General features: G+C 41.7%; 2 protein-coding genes across 2 annotated transcripts; both read left to right on the top strand.

The window, feature by feature from the left end:
* Positions 1 to 1199: 1199 nt before the first annotated feature.
* Positions 1200 to 7281, top strand: LOC104152432 (keratin, type I cytoskeletal 10). The gene is made up of 8 exons (XM_009687755.2): positions 1200 to 1949; positions 2775 to 2857; positions 3315 to 3471; positions 4160 to 4321; positions 4691 to 4816; positions 5052 to 5278; positions 6084 to 6469; positions 6925 to 7281. The coding sequence occupies exons 1-8, from the start codon at positions 1200 to 1202 to the stop codon at positions 6948 to 6950; spliced, it is 1917 nt and encodes a 638-aa protein (XP_009686050.2). The 3' UTR covers positions 6951 to 7281.
* A 6055-nt stretch (positions 7282 to 13336) lies between these two features.
* LOC104152452 (keratin, type I cytoskeletal 16) lies at positions 13337 to 17246 on the top strand. Its single transcript, XM_068919279.1, has 8 exons — positions 13337 to 13894; positions 14706 to 14788; positions 14985 to 15141; positions 15324 to 15485; positions 15895 to 16020; positions 16132 to 16358; positions 16505 to 16596; positions 16990 to 17246. Exons 1-8 carry the CDS (start codon positions 13424 to 13426, stop codon positions 17007 to 17009), a joined length of 1338 nt encoding a protein of 445 aa, XP_068775380.1. The 5' UTR covers positions 13337 to 13423; the 3' UTR covers positions 17010 to 17246.
* The last annotated feature ends 4770 nt before the right edge of the window (positions 17247 to 22016 follow it).

Below are 22016 nucleotides of genomic sequence, written 5' to 3'. Positions count from 1 at the left end.
TGCAAGATTGAGGTATAGTCTACTTTCTATTGTGGTCTCAACAGTGTGATTTCAACTGATTTGTGTAAAAAGTCTTTCAACTTTTCTCTTAGGACGCTATTTTAGAGCCTGTATTCTGAAGAGTATGCATAATGACTCTATTGCCTGTAATACGTGACACAGTAACAATACAGAGAATGAGCAGTTTTATATTAAACCGTGAAAGGCCTTCCCACGCAGTGCTCTATAGGTCATTGTTTGGATTAATACAACTTCTAGTTGTGCTACAATTGACTTTCTAATAAAATTAAAGTATCTTTAATCATCCTATCATTTTAGATTAAGAGATCTTTGGTGAAAATAACACATTTTTTTCCCTTTGGAGACTTGCTGTCTTGTGTGCTGTCCTATCACTTTCTTCAGAAAGGAAGGATTTGTATTTTTAAAATAATCCCAGTGCATTGCTTGGAAGAGATTTATAAATAAGTATGTTCTCTTAGTAAGACAGGGATGTACAAGTTGCACAATCTAAATAGACAAGTTATACTGTCTCATTAATAAAAGTCATACTTTATCACGTGTAGGGAGAAAAAGAATATAAGCAGTGTGAAAGATCTTAAATGTCCAAAATATGAAAGAGCAAAGAGAATAATAGTCTTTGACAAATAGCAGCTACAAAAATCTGAGTAAAGAAAGCAGATGAATAAATGAATAAATAAATGCATAGTCTAAATATGAGAAATTTGGGAATCACCTTCTCTCATTTAGGGAAAAACTGAGAAGAAAAATTCTCTCTGTATAGTTCCATCAGCTACATATTATCTAAGCATTAGTTCCAAGAGGACCCCATATAAGGTATTTTTTCCCTAGTAAAGCAGATGAAGCTGCATAAAGCAAAAGACTAACTTTCAAAAAAAAAAAAAATCTGTATGAAAAGAGTGCCACCCAAAAGAAAAAAAGTTTTCTCTTAAACAAACAACATAAACCCAGCAATGGGCTAGACTGTCTGAGATATTGGCACAAAAATATTGTTCAGCAAATTATTCTTGGCGCAAACAACAAAGTTGGCAAATGCCCTGGGAGAAGGAAACACCTGACGGTGACACCCACTGTCAAAAGTATAAGTAGAGAGAGCTGGGAGTGAAAATTTACAGTCCTGAATCGTATCAGGCTGTGCACCTAAATTTGGGACCTAGACTAGACTCCTATTTGCTGTCACAATGAGCTGTGGCACTAAGTCTTCAACTAGCACCATTAAAATTGGCAGTGGAGGCAGTGGCGGTGGTGGTGGTGGTGGTGGGGGATATGGTGGCGGAGGTGGTGGAGGGAGTGGCAGCAGTGGATGCAGGTCTGGTGGGTACTCCTCAGTCTCCAGTAGAAGGTACACCTCTTCTGGAGGATCTGGAGGCTTTTCTGGGAGAAGCTTTGGTGGAGGAGGTTCCAGGAGCACCTACGGAGGGGGATTTAGCAGTGGTAGTTGCGGAAGGATTAGCCGCAGTACCTATGGTGGGAGAATGAGTGGTGGTAGTTTTGGAGGAGGACTGGGCTGTGGAAGTATGGGAGGAGGCTTTGGATCAGGTGGAGGCGGCTTTGGGGGAACGGGAGGTGGTTATGGAAGTAGCCTTGGTGGAGGTGGTTTTGGTGGTGGAGGATACAGTGGAGGTGGATTTAGTGGCTTTGGGGGTAGTGGTGGCTTTGGTGGTGGTGGCTTTGGGGGTGGTGGCTTTGGAGGAGGCAGCTTTGGTGGAATGGGGTTGGGTGAAGATACCGGATTGCTCTCCACCAACGAAAAGCTGACCATGCAGAACCTTAATGACCGCCTGGCTTCCTACCTGGATAAAGTCCGGGGCTTGGAGGAAGAAAATGCTCACCTTGAACGTCTGATCAGAGAGTGGTATCAAAAGCAAGGTCCCACTGGTACTAAGGACTACAGCCAATATTACAGAACAATTGAAGAACTGCAAAACCAGGTATGATGTGATTAGACTAAATTTGGGTGGATTCTCATGAGAATGGCCTGGCACTTTCCTTCTCCAGCGTAATATCCCTATTTGGGCCAAAACTTTCCCTCCTTGATTTTAGCCCCCTGTAGGCAGCCAAAAAGCAGGCTGTGACAAAGCAGGCCTACCAGTTTTTCTCTGCTCTGGGTGATATGTGTGTTATGGCACGCTTGTATTTGGTGCAGTTGGTTTTGTTTGGTGCAATGGCAGATCATTACTATTGCGTCCACCGTGGGGCCTGCTCAGCGCTTCCTTTAACCCCATGTTAAAACCCCTTGTTTGTTTGCGCCTCACTTTCTTGAACAGGAGATATAATCGTTACTTGCTTATGTTGTGCCACTAATGGCCATAGATGAATTCCATCTTTTTGTGAACATATAGCATGAGATCATTTGCGGGCCTTAATGTCTAACCTAATTTCATCTCTCAGCTCTCTAATATTCATATCTCTTACATGAATATTGCAATGGTGATAATGTTTTCCACTGTTTGGGGAGTATGAGGAGTTTGTTTAACTATTCCTTCTATCAAGGTATTACATTTTGAATGGATATATGTAAAAACCAAAACTGACAGCAAAGACACCAACCAGTACTGATTTTACATAAGAGCACTTTCTTTCAGTTGAGATGTAAACAAACTCTCTTCTCTCTGCATAGCTCCTGCAGTGCTACTCAGGCTTGGTATTACCATAAAGATATTCTGAAATGTGTACCTGCACAGGCATTTCTTCCCTCTTTCTGTGTCAGACTGAAAAGAGGATTGACCAAATGTCATCTGCCCTCTCCCTTTCAGATTGTTGGTGCAAGTGTGGACCTTAACAAGATCCTTCTTGACATTGACAACACCAGGATGACTGTGGATGACTTCAGACTGAAGTGAGTCTTTCTCTTCCTGCCTCATGTCATCTTCCTTCACCCTACCCCCATGAATCCATATTCCCAGTTAATCTCTCTAGATCCTATGGCTCCAACTACAATATAGATAACTGCTGGAAAAAGAATCATTCTGAGAGCAATATTGCATAGTTTTTCATTATTTTGCTCCAGATAAATTATTAAATAGCACCATTAAAAGGACTCCAGTCTAAGTTTCTCCATCTCTGCTTGTAGCTTTATAAATGTAAACCTCATTATATAATTCCTATAAAGAGAAGGATTCCACTAAAATCAAATAAAACTGTTGGAGATGGAAAGAGTGTTAGGTCCTTTCTTTTAAGAACTGAGCAATGGGACTAAAGTAAGACCAAAGATGTACTGATGAGAACGGTTCATAATCAATACAACAAACAGAGTGTGGTAGAACTTTTACTAACTTTCTTGTCCTGTGATTTAGGTATGAAACTGAGTATACTCTCCATCAGAGTGTAGCAAGTGATATTAATGGATTACGTCCACTGTTGGATCAACTGACTCTAGCCAGATCTGACCTGGAGACACAGTTTGAATCCCTAAAAGAGGAACTGATCTATCTTAAGAAGAACCATGAAGAGGTAAGTTTCCCCACACCTTAAAATAATAACTAATGAAAACTCAACAGCCTTTGAATGCAGATTTCTTCCTTCTCTGGATTTCTTCCACTAGGAGTAATCAAATTTTAGCTGCTAGCTTTGATCATCCAACTTGAGACAATCTGGCTTTGATTAGCCGGAGTATGTAGCGCCTATAGCTCTCACGGCCTGAAACCGACGTAACAAAATATCTAGGTCAACAACTGGCAAAATGAGACCAGGGAAGTGAATAGCTTTCACTACCAGGTACACTTTGGTTGCTGAAGTCATGTTACAATTTGGTTGCTGAAGTCATGGAAAGAAAATTGAATAGCGTATATGGAGGAGTCAAAAGAAAATATTTATTCTATCTGAGATGATATTTCCCATTGAGAAGAAAAACACACAAAAGGAGTTTCACAAAGAGCATGCTGCATGGACTTCCTTAGGCCTCAATGCGGAAAAGTCAGGATCAATGAGCATGTGCTGTTTGGCTATTGCTCACTGTAAAGTTTAGCTTAGGAATGGCGGAAATGTTTCCTTCCATGGCAGAGGCAGATGAGGTGTCTTTTGCGGGAGTAATACGAATGTGTGAGGATTCACCTTCTATTTCTTTTCCTTTATTTCAAACTATGAGGTTTCTCCTTACCTTCACCCTCTGAGAACCTACGGCTTTTGTTGTTTTTTGCAGGAAATGAGGGGACTGCAAACACAATCTGGTGGTGATGTCAACGTGGAGGTCAATGCTACTCCTGGCATTAATTTGATGGAAAAATTAAATGAAATGCGTTGTGAATACGAACGGCTTATTGAGAACAACCGGAGAGAGGTGGAAAGTTGGTATGAAACCAAGGTAAAGTACCGTACCAACAGCTTACTAAATCTTTCACAAAGAACTGACCTATTCATACCTAGTACAGGAGAAGCTACCTTTCCTGTATTGTTTAAGGCACATCAACTTTAAATGACTCTAGTAGCTCACTGTAACAGGTTAGTGGTAGAGTATTAAGGTTAAGCAGTGAAGCACGTTTCAGTAATAAGGTGAATTACAAAGAGGTTTGGTATGGACTAGCACATGGGAAATGTACATGTTAGTGTACATAGTCTACACTACATCTTTCTCTAGCCATATTCATGGCTTTCTCAGTGCATTTATGATAATCCCACAATGTTCACTTAAAAATAACCTTAATTACCTTAACTCTGTATGTGCATTTTTCAGATGGAAGAAGTTAATCAACAAGTACACTCAAGTGGCCAGGAAATACAATCAAGCAACCAACAGATCTCTGAACTGCGACGTGAATATCAAAGCCTGGAAATCGAACTGCAGTCACAAATCAGCATGGTAAGTAAAGGTATATGCTTCTGCTTCACCTATGACACAGGCTGTATGTATCACTAAAGGAGATGATTGCTTCTACTTAGCAATCACTCCATCTGTAGAGAGTGGGGTGCTGGATTTCCTGTTATCATCAGAGAGGCTTTTCTCTATTTTGTGTGGAAAAACTCCAGTTTTTCCCCCTAGATGAATTAAACTTGCCACAGTCCCATAAACACCCTATTTTGTTTTCCATTCTCAGGTAGACTCTCTCCAGTCTAACTTGGAAGACACAGAGCGCCGCTATAACATGCAGCTGCAGCAGATCCAGGGTATGATTGGCCCCTTGGAGGAGGAGCTGGCCAGCATCCGGTGCGAGATGGAGAGTCAGAATGAAGAGTACAAGATGCTCCTGGGCATCAAGACCCGCCTGGAACAGGAGATTGCTCAGTACCGGGCACTGCTTGAGGAAGGGCAACAGGACCTAACGTACGTAAACTGCCAAAAGATCACAGCATTATGTAAAACCCAGGGTTGTCAGATTAGTCACAAAGAAAGCAAACCAACAGTTTAGATTTGCAAAACAGACTTTGTACTGAAATGGGGTTAATTTGGCTATCTTGACCAATCACCTGCAAGGTCCGAGGTACTGTAAATTTCTTGACAAAGCTGTTCAGAATATAAATCATGTGAGGAAAAATTGATGCAGAAGTTCTGAACCACCTGTCTGGGGCTGGACAAGGAAACCCATGTACACAACCCTACCTTCATTGTGATTCCAGAAAAGGCCAGGAATTGAACAGATAGACACAGCCTTGGAAAAGACTGGTAGCAGAAAAATGACCAAAGTTTTCTAAACCTTTATAAAAGTCTCAGTGCGAGATTCCAGAGAGATTTCAAGCTACTCTGGTTCCCCTTATGCAGTGAGCCTGCTTCTCACTCTAACTGGTGCCTGAAAGAACAGCTAAAGCTTCATTTTCTGCCTTTCCAGTGTGGCATCTAGTGACAGCATCCACTGCCACAACTGATAAAGCGGCAATGCTAAATCTGGCAAGGAATATGTGAGCAGAATTTGGAAAAGGCAGCAGCTACTGCGTTCAAGCTGATATTGAAAGAGAGACTGATTTTTGTATGGCATCAGTTGTGCTGCTGATCTCAGCTAGTTCCACAAAGGAGGAGCACAGACAGGAGAAGTGCAGGATTCTGTGCAGTATCTGGAGAGAGATCTCTTTCTGAGATGAAAAATGCATTTGATTAACTTTTTTTTTTTATTTTTCCTTCTCTCTCTTTACAGCATCCCAGGAGGAGGACTGGGAGGAGGACTGGGAGGAGGAATGGGAGGAGGCAGACTAGGAGGTGGTGGCTATTCTTCTGGAGGAGGAAGAGGAGGAGGAAGTGGTGGCTTAAGTGGTGGATATGGAGGAGGTGGCATTTCTTCCGGCAGTGGAATGGGAGGAGGAATGGGAGGAGGAGGCGGAGGAATGGGAGGGGGCAGTGGAGGAGGATCATGTGGTATTATTGGAGGAGGAGGAGGAGGAGGACTAGGAGGGGGAAGTGGTGGAGGAAGCAGTAGTATTGTTGGTGGAGGAGGAGGAGGAGGAAGGCTCTCAGGAGGTGTCAGCAGTTCCCACTCCTACTCTTCATCTTCCCAGTCTCAGTCCTGCGGTGGTGGAACCCAAGGTGAGAACTGTTACATGGGCACACTGCGCTCTCTGTCACAACCGTACTAATTTATACATTACATCAACACGTTGATCTCAGAACAAACAGTACTGAGGATAAACAAACATTTCTTGTTTGTGGTAAATTTACTTATATTAAAAATTCATTCATAATTGTGTACAAAGGACCAACTCCTCTTAAGATACAGACATTCAATTTCTATTCAGTTACGTGGATGATATCAGCACATCATGTAGCTAAAACATCAGCTGGTTTTCTTCATCTCTCTAATTCTTTGCAGAACCTCATTAAAAATATCATTTTTATACAAGGCTGAAGTTTTCTTTTATGCTTTTGGAATAGCTGATGATCACCAGCAAACAGTCAGGCTTCTTTTTTGTCTGGTAGATACTGTGCCTCCGAGATTTGCTGCCAGCACCAAAGAAATTAATGGCTTCTTTGTCTCTAAACAGGACATGGAAGAAAGTCTTTTGACTAAGAACGTACACCGATGATCCTACAGCACAAGACCCTTCAAACAGAAATTTGCACAAATCCTCTGCATTCTCCACATTTCTGAGGAAAGAGAGATGCTCTTAGCATCAGCAGCTCTGAGGAACGGTTATCTATCCTAAAAAGGCCCGTCAGCTATTCAGATGGACCACCTTCCCACCTGCCATGTATACTATGCGCTTCTTCTGCCTGTAATGCTCTGTGGGTTCCGTCACTGACATTTGAACTACCTGCTTTACAGATTCAACCAATCTGTTGCTTATTCTGTACCACAAAAATGTCTCCAATAAAACTTTATTTCTGCCTGATGCAACCAGAAACCTGTGTCTAGGAATTTTTTCCACTCTGTGGTGAAACCACTTGAAATGCAAATACAAAGCCATGCCAAAACATACCTCCAGATAGAAAGGTTTAGTACACATGATTTAGAGTTAAAGCATAATTTCTGAGCACTCTGGGCAGATCATAAACTTCTTGGAGCATCTTACGCTATGCCTTTGTTTTTTAAGAAAGCGCCAGATATTGTTGTGGAGCTCAGCTCTAAGACTCGGTAATAGCTAAATACCAATCCAGAACAGACTGCAACACTACATGAATGCTAATACAGTTGGCATCAACTGTGAGTGCCAACCTAGGCATGACTCAATGAGACATGAGTGATCACAGAACCATGATTGTGAAAGCAATGTTTCAATTTGTGACTCACAAAAACTTAACTGACACTGTTCAGTTTAAACTAGAAATGTTCAAACTTGTGATCTGTTTTTTTTAAACTGGAAGGAAAAAGAAGAAGAAAAGGAACGTAATTCAGAGTCTGAAATGATTTCACTGAATGCATGGCAATGTACATTATTGCTTTTTTTAAAAGTAAAAGAAACAAAATGATTTTACTACCTATGCTGCAGTTACTACTACCCCATTAGCCTGCCACAGAGTAGGGTGAATTTAAGGACAACAGGAAGCACTGTGAGATTTTAAAAAGTATATGGAAAATTCTCTTTTTTTATACTCCCTTGTCATAGAAATCTTCTGTTTCTTCAGAAAAGAAAACTTTTTAAAATCAGGATAGACATCTGCCCAGAATCTAGATAGAATGACTGAATAACATTTTAGGACTAGAGAGAATTGTTGTAAATAAAAAGTGATATTTGGAGGGAGGAGATGATGTTTTGTAACACCAATCAGCTTAGAAAAGAGGACATATAAAGCACAGAAGCGATCAGGAACAGCAGTAGTGACCCAGAATCTCAGCATAAGACAGTAATTGAGTTTGCTATAGTACATATTTTCTTCTAGGATCTTTACGGAGTTTCCTTCCATAAAATGTTAATACTGACAGCAATATTCATCTTCTATCTGTTGTCTATCTGTGTAAAAATGAAGTACATGTGAAAGTAATTGGAATGTTTATTTCCGGATATAGAAAAACTGTACTGTGAAGAAAATTAATGTAAGCTTTTTCAACCACATTCAACTATTACTCAAAAACTTTCCTGACTAGAGTTTGCAAAAAATTCATTGCTTGCCTGTCGCAACAGCTTGGAGCAGCCCAGCAAACAAATCATCAGCAAGAACTCTCTCTTTATTTTCTGTCTTTTGGGAGTTGCATTTGCTTCTGTCCAGGGAAATGTACTTTATGCATTTTTATATTCATTACTATAAAGAAATTATAGTATGCCTTTCTCCAGCAATTGGGACAATTTTGTTCAAAAAAACAAACGCCAGGTTATTATAATCATCATGGATTGCAGCAATAACCAACCAATGCCAAGAAAGTTAATCAAGTAGGAAAAGGATGAAATCCTACTACTCAGATGAAATCCATATCCAGAGATTTAGCTGAAAAAAGTAACCCAGAGACTAACAAATTCAGAGGTCAAAGGAAGTGAAATGCATAGTCCTAGGCCTTTGAAAGTAGTACCTTGTGCACCTCTCAGGAATCTCAGGAATTTCTGGATGATACTCTGGAAGAGAGAGGGCTTCCAAAGTAGGCAGATCCTCAACCACAACTTTATTTTAAAGTCTTAGTCCATGGGTTCAGCTGCCACCTACACAACATGGAACAGAAGTCAGTTACAGACCAGGCTGTTCTCAAGCAAAGCCAGCAGTGAAAAATGGGGAAAGGAACCAAAGAGCAGCACCTGCCTAGCATGCATTTCGGCATGCACCTCCTTGTGAGGCCGCTTCAGCTCGTATAGTGTCTGCAGAAGGCACTGCAGTTGGCCAGACCTAGAGGGGAGGTCTATGGTGAAGCTGAGTTTAAAAGAAACACATCAAGCTATGAGCTCCAAAGGCTATTAGGATTTCCAATAGCAATCAAGGGGCCAAAATTACCTTGAGGCTGCACAAGGGAAGGGTGCAGGTCACAAGCAGATGGAGTCGCAGGCCTAGCTTTTGAGGCAGGTCTATGTGCTCAGGGAGCAGCCCCTAGTGGTGAATAAGGAGTCAAAGAAAACGTGTCCTTTGTGCAAGAGGAGTGAGCACCACGGATTAAAGGTTACACATGCCAATTCACAAGGGTGTGGACGGAGAGAATAGATGTACATTTAAGTTCCAGAAATACATGTCACACTCTCATGCAAAATTTCGCAATACTTGGAAATTAAGTAGGGAAATAGAAATACTTGATCTACACCGAACTGTATTTGCTTGTGGTGCGCTTGCATGAAATCGATTTAGCAGACCTGTTAAAAAGACTTTTGTGCTACACAAATACTTCCAGCGCCACACAACAGCAAGAATGAGATTCTAGTAATGCCGATTCCTATTTCTTTATTTTAGGTATTTGGACTGCATACATCACGTAGAAAGAGAAGAGTGATGTTTACAGTAAGTGGTATCTAGATTATTTCAAAGTAATCAAACTGCAGTTATGCCACAGCCCTCTAGAGGGTAGTATACTGTTACCTCTTGCACCATGTATGTTACAACTACCTCCGCAGATCTCAACCTACCCTTTAAATTAATCTTTAAAGAGTATTTAGTTTTCTGACTGGTAATTACCTTGCTGCCTAACATGCATGAAGCAATATGTGCCATGTGACGAAGTTCATAAGGAATTAAAATGGGCAGTATGGAGACAGCATCTAGGAAGAGACCCAGTTAGAGGGAATGAAGGATTTTCAGGAGAAGTCACTGGTGTGGGGCTAAGGAAGTTAAAAGAGAGCATGAGAGGGAATAAAGAACCCTCTTGTGTCTTAGTCAAAGTCTGAGGAAAAAACTGCGGATTTAGAGGGTGAGAATGTCTAGATAAATGGAATACAGCTGGCGCCTACCATGGAGAATTACGAAATTTGGGGGATATGTCCCCCGAAGCAATGTGTGTAATGATCAATTACTTAAATTATAGTAAAAGAAACACATAGTGATTGATTAGAGATATGCTTACTCACAAATTTGCAGAATTTTGGATTAGACACTGCACTTTGTGAGACACCAACAATAAAACAGTAACAGAATTAATGCTAATCAGCAATAGCCCTCCCATATAGAACAAGAAAGAAGATTTTCAAAAACCTAATGAAGAAAATGTGACTAAGGAATCACACCCAGTGAGGGAAGAGCTTTAATTCCTTTATATGGATGACTCAACAAGCTCTGACAGTCAAACTTTACTAGTTTCATAATATATAGAATTGCAAGCATATAAAGAGCAAAGAATCAGCTATTTTTGATACACAACTCAAGAGGCACTTGGTTCCTCAGGCATTACACACAGAACGCATCAGGGTTGAGTCTGATCATCAGTGATGCAACGAACACTGAAACTGCTGTTTCAGCAACTGTTGCTGAACTTTATGACTTAGGCTTTTATTGACAGGAGTATAACCTAAGCTTCGGATAAAGAAGAATGTTTGGGTACTTATTCAAACTGTCAAATCCTTTTGCATTGACAGAAGTATTCTGAGATTCTCCTGTCAATATACAGAGGATCAAAATGAAGAACATCATTACTCTACTGAATCAGTCTAGGGCACATGGATGCCATGGGCCATATTTTGAGTACTGCAGGTAATTCTGGTGACCCTTTCTCAAAAAGAACATGATGTAGCTGGAAAAAAATTCAGAGAATATTGGAAAAGGTGTAGAAAAACTTCTGCAAGAGCGAAAGCTAAGTACACTAGACTGTTTCAGCCTTGGAAAGGACATATCATGTCCAAGAATATGCTAGCAGTCTGCAAAATCAGGAATGACATGAGGAAGGTGTTTCTAATTAAAGCTAGATGATGAAAGAGGGAGAAAATAAGCCATAATTTTGTAGATTTTTTCCATGATTCAATTTTGCTTTAAGTTCAAAATTTTGTTTCTCTCTTAAGGACTATTTCCCATACACTGATATCCCTTTCCTTCTGGAGTCAAAGCTAACACCTCTGTGTTCTTTCGAAGGCACTGGTAAAATCTACAAGAACATACCTTTAGGCAGCTGGATTCAAGCTCTGGGATTCAGCACCTCAAGTTTATCCCTCCTTGTATATTAAGCCTCTAAAGGCTAAGCACCTCTACAGAGAGCAGATAATATTCTAGTGGTAACAGTACACACCCCTATCTTTCCACTTCAACAATATATTCCTGACAAGACTTTCTATGTCTATAGGAACAAGAAAAAAAAAGATATACAGATATATATAAAAAATCTATAAAGTAATAAACCTAAAAAAAACCCAAAAAACAAAAACAGAAGACTGGAATACTACTGTAGAATATGGCTCCACCCAGTGCGAAGCGGTACTCAGGCAAGTAGTTGCCTGAGTTTTCAGAGACACAGTGGGAGCAGGAATGCTCTTTGTAGGCAGTCTCCTTCGATGCCTGTGCTGCTCTGGGAGACAAGCAAATAGGATGGCTACTTCCCTGGGTGTTCGAGAAGCAGAACGGCAGCAGCTACGTTCCAAGAGCAAAGCACCATAGAAAGATCTTCCCGTTCAGGACTGGAGTCTGAGGTCCTTTTCACAACCATGGGACACATACAAGCACACTGCCCTCTAATTCAAACACCTCTCCTCCCTCCATGCTTACTACGACGTGTAAGGCAAGCCAATCCCTTCTCACTTTTCTTTTGCTACGTTCATTGAGTTTGTTTCTCCTTCTGCAATAGAAAATCTCTTCCTAAAATAATTCTAGGTTGAATTCATCTTCCCTCAATGTGGATAAGTTGATTTTGGGCAGGTAATCCACAGGAGGTTCCACCAGCTCCTTGTGCTTCCTTTGTGCAAGCCAAGGGACTCTTCTGTAGGAGTTAACGATGCTTAACTGGAAACCAGAACATTAGTTCCTGTTCAGGGCTTTTCTCAGGTTCCTAGAAGGTTGGGCAGTACAGATGGAAAAAAGGTCTCATTGAACACCCCATATTTCATAGGCAGTGGAAAAAAATACAAAACTCTGTCTTATTCAAGTTTCCTGTCAGGAGATAATTCTCTCACTGTTGGGAAGCTCTCATCATCAATCGCAATTCACTGTAATGAGTTCGGGTAATGATTATATTTTTTCAGATTTAATCTTTGGCACTGTATCTTTTAATCAAATTGAATTTTTTTATTGCATTATACGGTTCTACAGTCTACTCTGAAAAATGGCTATTCTTAATATTAAATTGGAAATATTAAAATCTGAAATGTTAAAAATGTCTCTTATTACCTTCCTTCGAGCCCTTTTAAAACAGCTAAAGTAAAATCAATGTCTTTACTGGAAAAAAGATTACTATGCTCTCCCTTGTAGGGACTCTGGCTTTCACTCAGTTTTCTTCAACAAGAAAAATGACTGAAATCACCATTCTGTGCTTTCAGGAAAAAGCAAATACCAGCACGAGCTCCCCCAAGTACAGTCAATGATAGCACAATACGAAGAATGGTGTAAACTGCTCTTCGATAACAGAGATGGGAAGGTAGCTTTTAAAATGAGGAATATCTTTAGTAAATGAAAGAATATTTCCAAATACCTAATGCAAATTCTTGAGTTAACTAAAGAATAAAAAGCCTCTTGGATGCTGCTGGACTTAAGAATCATTGTCTGCTATCATAAAAGGAAGACAAAAAAGTGAAATACTGAAATTCGCCACATATAAGATTGAATGAGATAGATGACCTAGGTGGAGCCTTAACTACCTCCTATTACTAGAGATATATTGCCAGGATAAAAGAAGCAATGAGATATTACATTATCCAACAAAATATCTAACAAAGAGCCACCCACATAAAATTATAGTGCGTGCTTTGTGTGAATCAACACAGACATACCTGCAGAGAAATGACTTACCCAAGACAAAATTTGCTTAGCACATCACTTTTGGCATGAGCACTAAAAGGCTGGCAAACTTCATGGGAAGCTGGACTGCCTTACAGGTGACACCCACCCAACAAGGTATAAATAGTGAGCAGCGAAGACAGAAAGGCTGCAGTCTGATTTTCTGTTTCTAGCTGTGCAGCGGGCTTTGGGGTTGGGGTTGGACACCTTACTGCTTTCACCATGAGCTGCAGCATCAAGAGAACGTCTAGTACTTCTTACAGAAGTGGTGGAGGTGCAGGCCTATGCGGTGGCGGTAGCAGCAGGAGCTCCTCTGTCTCCGCCAGGCGATATGCCTCCTCTGTGATAGGCGGTGGAAGCTACGGTGGGGGAGCATGCAGCATTAGCTATGGAGGGCCCGTGTGTGCTGGCAGCCTTGCCGGTGGCTTTGGTGGTGGCCTGGGAGCAGGCTTTGGTGCTGGCCTGGGAGCAGGCTTTGGTGCTGGGGGGGATGTCATTCTGAGCGGCAATGAGAAGGTCACCATGCAGAACCTGAACGAACGCCTGGCTTCTTACCTGGACAAGGTGCGAAGACTGGAGGAAGAAAATGCTCAGCTCGAGCACTACATTCGGGAGTGGTACAGGAAACAAGCTCCCAGCGTTTCAAAGGACTACACCTCCTACTACCAGACCATTGAACAACTCCAGAATCAGGTAAGAGAGCCCTGACTGACCTGGCTCCATCTCTTCCACACAATTCTCATTTGCAAGGACTTCCTTCTTCCCCTTGGCAGTGGCTCTAAGAGGGTGGAGGGTGCTAGTGGACGGCCCTTGCGGGTGGCATCACTGGCAGAAACCGGTGGAGCCATGTCTCCCACCTCTGGGGTAAGCGAGCCCGCACACCAGTCCACAAGGGAAAGGGAAGTGCTCTGGGGCCACAGCGCAGGGGACTGAGGAGCAATCCCCCAGCCTAGGCCCAAACATGCTGGTGCATGTGACTGAAATCCCACGTTGCACTGGTGGCTCCAGTTCAGGGATGTGCGGTTTCCAGTCTTTCCCTCCACTCCAATCCAGTTCAGCTGGATGGCGTGCAAAGCCACAGCACCTGGACTGCAAGATCTAAATTCCCTTTGTCTCCGCACACTCCTACGTATAGCAGCTGGAAGCACCAAGGCCTTCCCTCACAAAACCTTGCCTTGGTACCAAGAAATTACAGTAAACAGACCAAGACGAGGCAAGTTAACAGAGAAAGGGCAGAATACGTTCCCCAGCCACACCTGGGGAACCGTCTCCAACTTGAGCAACAAGAGCTTAGACTAGGTCTTTTGGAGGTGACTCTGTGATAACCTGAGTTTCCTCGGAAAGTACTTTTTGGAGAGTAACCCTCTCATGCGGTCCCTGCATCGCTGCAGGAAAGAACTCCCAAGACCTGCAAGAAAGCCCTACCAAAGCTTTGTATCTCCTTTCTTCCTCTTCTGGATGCACTGGGCACAAGGAAAATCCACTCCAACTTACTCTTTTGCAGATCATTTCTGCCACTGTGGACAACAACAAACTGCTGCTGGACATCGACAACAGCAAGATGACCGCTGATGACTTCCGAATGAAGTGAGTGCCTCCCTGTGAACCTTGCATGTCTTCCATGTCCTGCTCACGGAAGTCAGGAGACGAGGCACTGCCTCCAGCGGTGCGACCGAGCCCCCACCTTCTTCTACTGGCATACAGACATAGGAAGGGTGAGGGCTACTGACAACAGTTGTCAGCTCATCTCCCTGTTTCTCTGTCTCTCTTCTGTGTGGTACAGGTATGAGAATGAACTGGTCATTCGTCAAAGTGTGGAGGCTGACATTAATGGCTTGAGAAATCTCCTGGATGACCTGACTCTAGTTAGGTCTTCTCTGGAATCCGAGCTAGAGTCCCTGAAGGATGAGCTGATGGCTCTTAAGAGAAACCACGAGGAGGTAAGAGCCAATGATAAGTAGTATCTTCAAGAAATATTCTTCTGACCTTTCAGGATTCCCAAGTCAATCCAGACTTATGCCATGTGAATGTTACTCCGTTGTACCTCCACACTGCTTGTCCCGCTCTCCCTAGTTGAAGAAGTGACCTGTATTCTTTGCTCCTCTCTTCACGCTCTCTGCAGGAGATGAGGCAGCTGCAGTCCCAAACCGGTGGCGACGTGAGCGTGGAGGTCAACGCTGCTCCTGGCGAAGATCTGACAAAGACGCTAAATGACCTGAGAAACGAATACGAGCAGATCATTGAGAGGAACCGCAGAGAGGTGGAACAGTGGTATGAAGTCAAGGTATGCAGCAATGCACAGAGTGCAGTCTCCCTCTGTGGAAAAACACAGAGACTCCGGTACCAGGCACGCAATACTGGGGAGGCGGCTCACCTGAACAGGAGTCCTTTGGCAGCCAGTGATCAGAAGAGGCTGCTGGGTGGAACACCAGCCTGCCCCTGTGCAGCTCGGGGAACTGCGAGGAAAAAGGTGTTGGGGAAGGCAGTGGCAGAGAGGGAGCAGGCCAGGCCAGGTCTGATGTACAAAGGTGGGTAGCAAGTCAGGATCTGAGGAGCAATTCATCTAGGCTGTCTTCCAGCAAGAGGGAATTAGAAGCAGAGGCACTGTGGTTACCTTAGTACTCAGCCAGCAGATCTGCTCCGTGAGGGGGTCTCCTCACTCAGAGGGTGTGTTTGGTATTTGACTCTGGCAGATTGAAGAAGTCAATCAGCAGGTCACCTCCAGCAGTCAGGACATCCAGACAAGCAGCCACCAGCTCACCGAACTGAGACGCGAAATGCAGAACCTGGAGATCGAACTGCAGGCACAGCTCAGCACGGTACGTGGGGCAGGATCATTGAGGGCCCTTTCCTCCTCTGAATGGGAAACTCCCTCCTTGCGCAGGGAGAGGTAGTGCTCTGGTCCTAAACTCCTGCATTTCCACTTTCAGAAAAACTCTCTGGAGAACTCCTTGGCAGAAACTGAATCTCGCTACGGCTGCCTGCTGCAACAAATCCAAGGCCAGATTAACTCTGTAGAGGAGGAGCTGGCCAGCATCCGGTGTGAGATGGAGAGTCAGAACCAAGAGTACAAGATGCTCCTGGGCATCAAGACCCGCCTGGAACAGGAGATTGCTCAGTACCGGGCACTGCTGCAGGAGGGACAGCAAGACATTGTGTATGTATTCTGTATTAGAGCAAGGCAATAAGAAGAACTCAACTGTTAATACAAACTTGGTGTGTGTGGAGCTACATCAAATCTTTTTCCACAGTATATCCAGTGGTTAGTTGTTTTTTGGTGAATTAATTCCTCTTCTTTCACAGTGCCTCTCAAGGAACTCTCCAAGGAGGTGGAAGGTCCTCCCACTCATATTCTTCTGCTTCCTACTCTCAATCCCAGTCTGGTGACGTGATAGGTAAGATGATATTTTGTATGGTGATGCTCATTAGTGGGTTGCACCTACTTTGATGACTACGATATATTTTGTCAGAAAGAAGTTTTGTATTTTGGGCTGGGGAAGATTCCCAGGTCAACTTAGCCCAGGAATGAGAGAATCTCACTGATTCTCTCATGCAGGAAGTAAGGGTTAAGACACAAAAGCCTTTTTCTGTCCTCTTCCTAAATGTAAAATGCAAGTAATAAGCCTTACAGGACTGGATATGCTAAAAAATACAGTTTTGATAAAGTTTCTAGGCTTGAAGGCATCTGAGCTTCTCCCACTGCTCTCTTGCTAACATGGCATGTCAGGTCAAAGAATCTGAAGAACTGACTTCTTCCTAAGATGATGATTTGTTCTGTCTTTACATAGGACAATCAAGAGTGTGTTAGAGCAACAGCATGATTCTGCTGGCATCCTCCAACTCAAACTCACTGAACTGACCCACGGACAAGCGCTTCTGCAGCATAGCTGGTGTAACTAGAGCAATTCTGAAGGCATGCCTGGTCACCTGCCTCATTACCCCCCTTCTTCCATTCTGCAATGCACACATTCAACTTGTCTTTCTCAACTGGTTCTTTGTTCACGGACTTACATTCTGCTGATACATTGCCTCTAATAAAGCTTTACTTCTGTGATGCAAATAAAAAATGTGTCTGAGAATTAATTTCATTTAGCAAACTTTCAGCATGTGCCTATCTATCAGGCTCCTAATCAAATACATGTGGTCCTGTTATACTTTGTAACATACTCAGAAAAATCTATCTTGCATTAACAAAATGGACAATATGACTAAGTATTGTCACTGAGCTAAGGGAAATGTCACTAATCATAAGCACGGCTCTTGAAGGGAGAGAAGTGTGACATGTACCAAACTATGCCTACGGGGACTGCCAAAGAGTCAGATGAGATTGTCAGACCCTCTGTTTAAAAGCAAGAAGTATAAGTTTGAAAACAGAAAGCCATCCTTGAGACAATTTTGCTCATTCCTGTGCAATTACAAGGCATTTACCACCTTGTTTTCTAATGGCTACTCACGGGTTGCTTTCTAGCTTCTTGCCTTGGTGTATCAAGCTGTTTATTGCTAAATATACTCTAATGTGAGTGAAAGGAGAAAGAAAATGTCAATGATGGGTAACTCCTTGAAGATTATTTAATTATCTGTTAATGGACTAAATTATGCCCAGTGCCACTACTATGACTCATCTGAGTCCATTCATCTTTGACTTTGCTTAGCTCATCACAGCTAGGGTTCCTGTGGGGAGGTGTGACTCAGTACAGGCTGCACCAATATGTACAGGCTTCCTGATATCAAGTACTTCTGTAACTTTGACTGAGTAAAGAATTACATATTGCTAACTTCTGTTAGAAAATAGAGCCAATAATGTAATGTGCCTGCTTCCTTCAGTGTCAAGCACAGAAAATATTGCTTTCTGATAGACTTTTCAATTTAAATACTAATATAACCCCAAGAACCACATTTTTGTCAATATTATCAAATAGCTGATACCATGCCTTATGAGGAATCAGAGACATGTTTCACATGCTAAAAGTATTTTCCATATTTCATTTTTCTGGTTGTTTAAGAAGATAAAATTTGCAATAAAATACGAGAAGAGAGGATAATACTAAATTAGAACAGTTATCTTTTTACAAATTTTACTTTCTGTAGATCGCTGTAGACAGTGAAGCCACTTCGCAATTCATAATTGTGTGCTCAAGTATAACTCACAAAATTAGCCAGTTTTCATCCAACTGCAAGTGCCTGTTGTTCCCTCCTCATCTTACCAAACCTGATCTCCAGTATTTGCTGTTTCATTCAAGTCTGAGGGTATTGTTCTGTTAGAGTAATGAAATGAAAGGTTCTCTCATCATAAACAACTTAGAAGTGTATTATTTAAGTAAGTCAGGTTTTCTTTCTGTAATCATGTGGCTTGGCTTGGCCATCACAATATTGTAACTGTAATCTACAGTAAGCAAGTATCCACAAAGATGAGATACTCTCTATTCACCCTGAAAAAGTAGGTTTGCAAACTGACATTTTTCAGTCCAACAGAAGGAATTTCTATGAACAAAAGTCCTTCTCCAAAGAAAAAGCCCATTTCAGGTTTTAACAATCTGCAAAGTGACTGTAAAGAAAATACAAACCTAAGTTTCATCTCCAAGGGCTGCCAACATTCATTCAAGTCTCAGATATAGTAAACACAGCCAAAATAGTTTAAGAAGATATCTTTTTCAGGCAGGATTATGGAGACTTAAACTCCAGTTAGTGTATATAAATACATACTATAAGGTTATTTTGTTTCCTTCTAATCTTTCAGAAGCAGAGAGAAATATTAGAATCATTGAAAATACAGCCTCTGGCATCTAGAGAACTCAAGGGAACACAGGAGCAGCAGTATGCCTTTCTCCATTCCTGAACTAACTTCTAGGAGTGTAAGGACTTTGTGAAATAGATGGCACTATAAGGAGTCTTCAGTTAAATCTGCAAAACCAAAGCCATGCAAAATCTTCAGACTGAAAGGAGTGGAGGCACTGTGAAACTGCCAGGTAGTGCAGCGGTATTAGATCACTGCTGGAGTCCTGTCGATGACAGTACAACTTCTTTGGCATATCACCATCGATCCATGAGGAACTAACCACCACCTAATCTAGCACAAGGACCATCCTGGGGAAAATCCATGGAACATGCCATAGTTGTGCCAAAAGCACAGCATATGTCACTGCCAACATCTGAGGTTGCAATATATTCTACCAGGTGTCTTGATACCATTGTCTGCTCCTGTCACTTACTTCACTTCATGTCTGTGATTCTTTACAAAAGGTGATACAGTTGCCAATTGTTCTGAAAAGTCCTACAAAAAGGCTCTGACAGTGAGGAGTATACAGGTCAATTAGTTAACACTGAAAGTGACAGCATGTTATAGTAGGTAGAGAGGAAGAGACAAGGAAAGGGTCACTGTATTAGAAGAGCTTCACTTACCTTGGCAATTATTCATAAAACAAATTTTTCTAAAAGGCAGAAAAGACTACTGGAATGAAAAGTATTGTGAAAAGTCAGGCCACATTTATGAAATTTTCAATAGATGTGAATTACAGGAACAGCAAGAAAGGTTGTTTCAAGAAAAGAGTAACAGAAATCGAACCTTTGGATGCTGCAAGTGTTCAAGATCAAAACTGTTTCTTTTGTAGGGTTTAATGCGTAAAACAATTTGACTTATTAACAATTCAGATAGACTGGAGAATTAGAACAGTTCACACTTAGCAAAATTTTCTACATGTCTACAGATGTGCAAGGTATAAGATTCCATCCCAGTGAATCATCTAAGAGAAAAAGAAGAACAGAATTCAGGGTTATGAAATCCATCCATCTGTAAATAAAATTAAAGAGAGTCACAGATGGATGATGCTGAACGGTGATGGGTGGAGGATGAGGAATGCACAGATGGAGTTCCTGATGAAGCTGATGGGAGTAGTACTCTTCTTACCAAGACCGAAAGTTGTCTCACTTACTGTAGAACAATTAATTACCACTAAATATTTCTGAGGTTCTCCTGTCCCTCTTGCGTGACTAAAGACACACACCCAGCAATGGTATCCTAGTTTCTGTGCAAACCACTGACTGCTTTTGATTTTTTTGCCAATTCAGAGCACCTGTTTGTGGCTCTGCATCCAGTTTCACCAGTGAGTAAACAGCGCTTGGAAAGGCTTCCTATCACTGTTACTTCAAAGAAACCTTTCTGATTATGTTATAGAGACTCATGGAGCGCATTGTAAGCCGAAAGTCTTCCAAGGGAAGATATGATTTCAAAGCTTTAACACGCTCTTCAAGAGCTGAACAGCCCCTTCACCCTCTACAACAGAAAGTGTCTCAACTTCTTCTGTCATTGCAAGGATTAGGAATGTTAATGGCACCTAGAGGGACCTGGCTTTCTTGGCTTGTAGAATAAATCTGTGTGTCTGTTCCAGAGGTACTCACAACAGCCATCTCAGGCCAAGGCACTGTGTCCACAAGACAGCGGACCAAAAATCCACAGGAGACATGGAAATGCCCACGAACGACAGAGGAGAAAGACTAAAAATGTCTTTGTGATACATTTAAAGCACTGAGCACAGTTAGATCAGCTGTTTAAAACTTTAAAAAAAGAGAGAAACAGAGAGACAAAGAAAAGGAATCTGCTGATGGTATGAAATTACAGCATTGGGAAATAGTTGGAATTGTTGGGTCAGGTGCTATGACGTAAAAAGGCCAAGAAGGACATATAAAATCAACACCTCCAGCATTAATACCAATCAGCAATAAACAGCTCATAGGGAAGAATAAAGGAGCATTTCAACAATCTAATGAGGAAAATATGACTAAGGAATCACACCCCATGAGAAAATAATTTTTATTTTCTAATAATGATGACTCAGTTTCAATAAAATATGCAAAACAACTGGTTCTGATGAGCAGATAATTAGAGTGCTACTAATAAAAGAATATTCATAATTATTAGGATCAAAGTACTAAATTATCTTCTGCATATCTGAAAATATGTGTAGGGGGATGAAGAAAGAGGGTAAATGGCTTTCCATGATTCTTCAGTCAATTATAACACGAATTAGTGACTTTTATGGGGCTCATTATCGTCATGGCTGAGTGAAAACTTTGCTCCAGCCACAATTACAAGTCATACGTGAGTAAAATTACAAAATCAAAAAATTGACAAATAAATGAAATAATAGTAATTTTTAACTTCCAAAGAGGAGAATTCCCATCAAAGTGTAACTCTCACATAAAGAAGTCACTTGTTTTCTAGATTTAAAATTTATGTTTTCCAAGAGTTATTTAAAGGCAACATTACACTTCCAAACAAAGGTTCATCACATCATGTCCTCTTACAGAGTGCTGCAATTGTGCCACAGGACCTCTGCAGTGTTAGAGAGACAGAAGACAGAGCGGAAGGGGAGCTAAAGGGTCATCATAGCTGAGTCTTTGCTATATGAGCTTGAAATCCCAGCCATAAACCAATAATCTGAAAACCACTTCAACCTCTCCTCTCACAAGAGAGATTCAGTGTTGCCGTGTAGGTTCTACACATCTATTTCAATATAAAATAATCTTTGAGCGACCAGAATTCTACACAAAAATCCAAAAACCCCCATGACTTCAAACGATGACATCTTTGCATATCCATCACTTCATGCAAGATGTACAACGGTTTCCTAAAAGTGATACTACCAGAACTTTTTGTAAAGAGAAATACTATTGCTTGCTCAGATTACTCTATGAAGATTTATGATTAAGCATCACGAAAGACAATACCCACGATTAGCTTTCTCACTAGTATAGGACCTAAATCCTTAAGAGACCATGTTTCCAATACCAGAGGCTGGCTGTTCCGAGGCACGAAGAA

Source organism: Struthio camelus, chromosome 25, assembly GCF_040807025.1.
Source record: "Struthio camelus isolate bStrCam1 chromosome 25, bStrCam1.hap1, whole genome shotgun sequence".
Lineage (NCBI taxonomy): Eukaryota > Metazoa > Chordata > Aves > Struthioniformes > Struthionidae > Struthio > Struthio camelus.
Note: the sequence above shows the minus strand (reverse complement) of the source record. Positions and strands in the feature narration are given on the sequence as shown.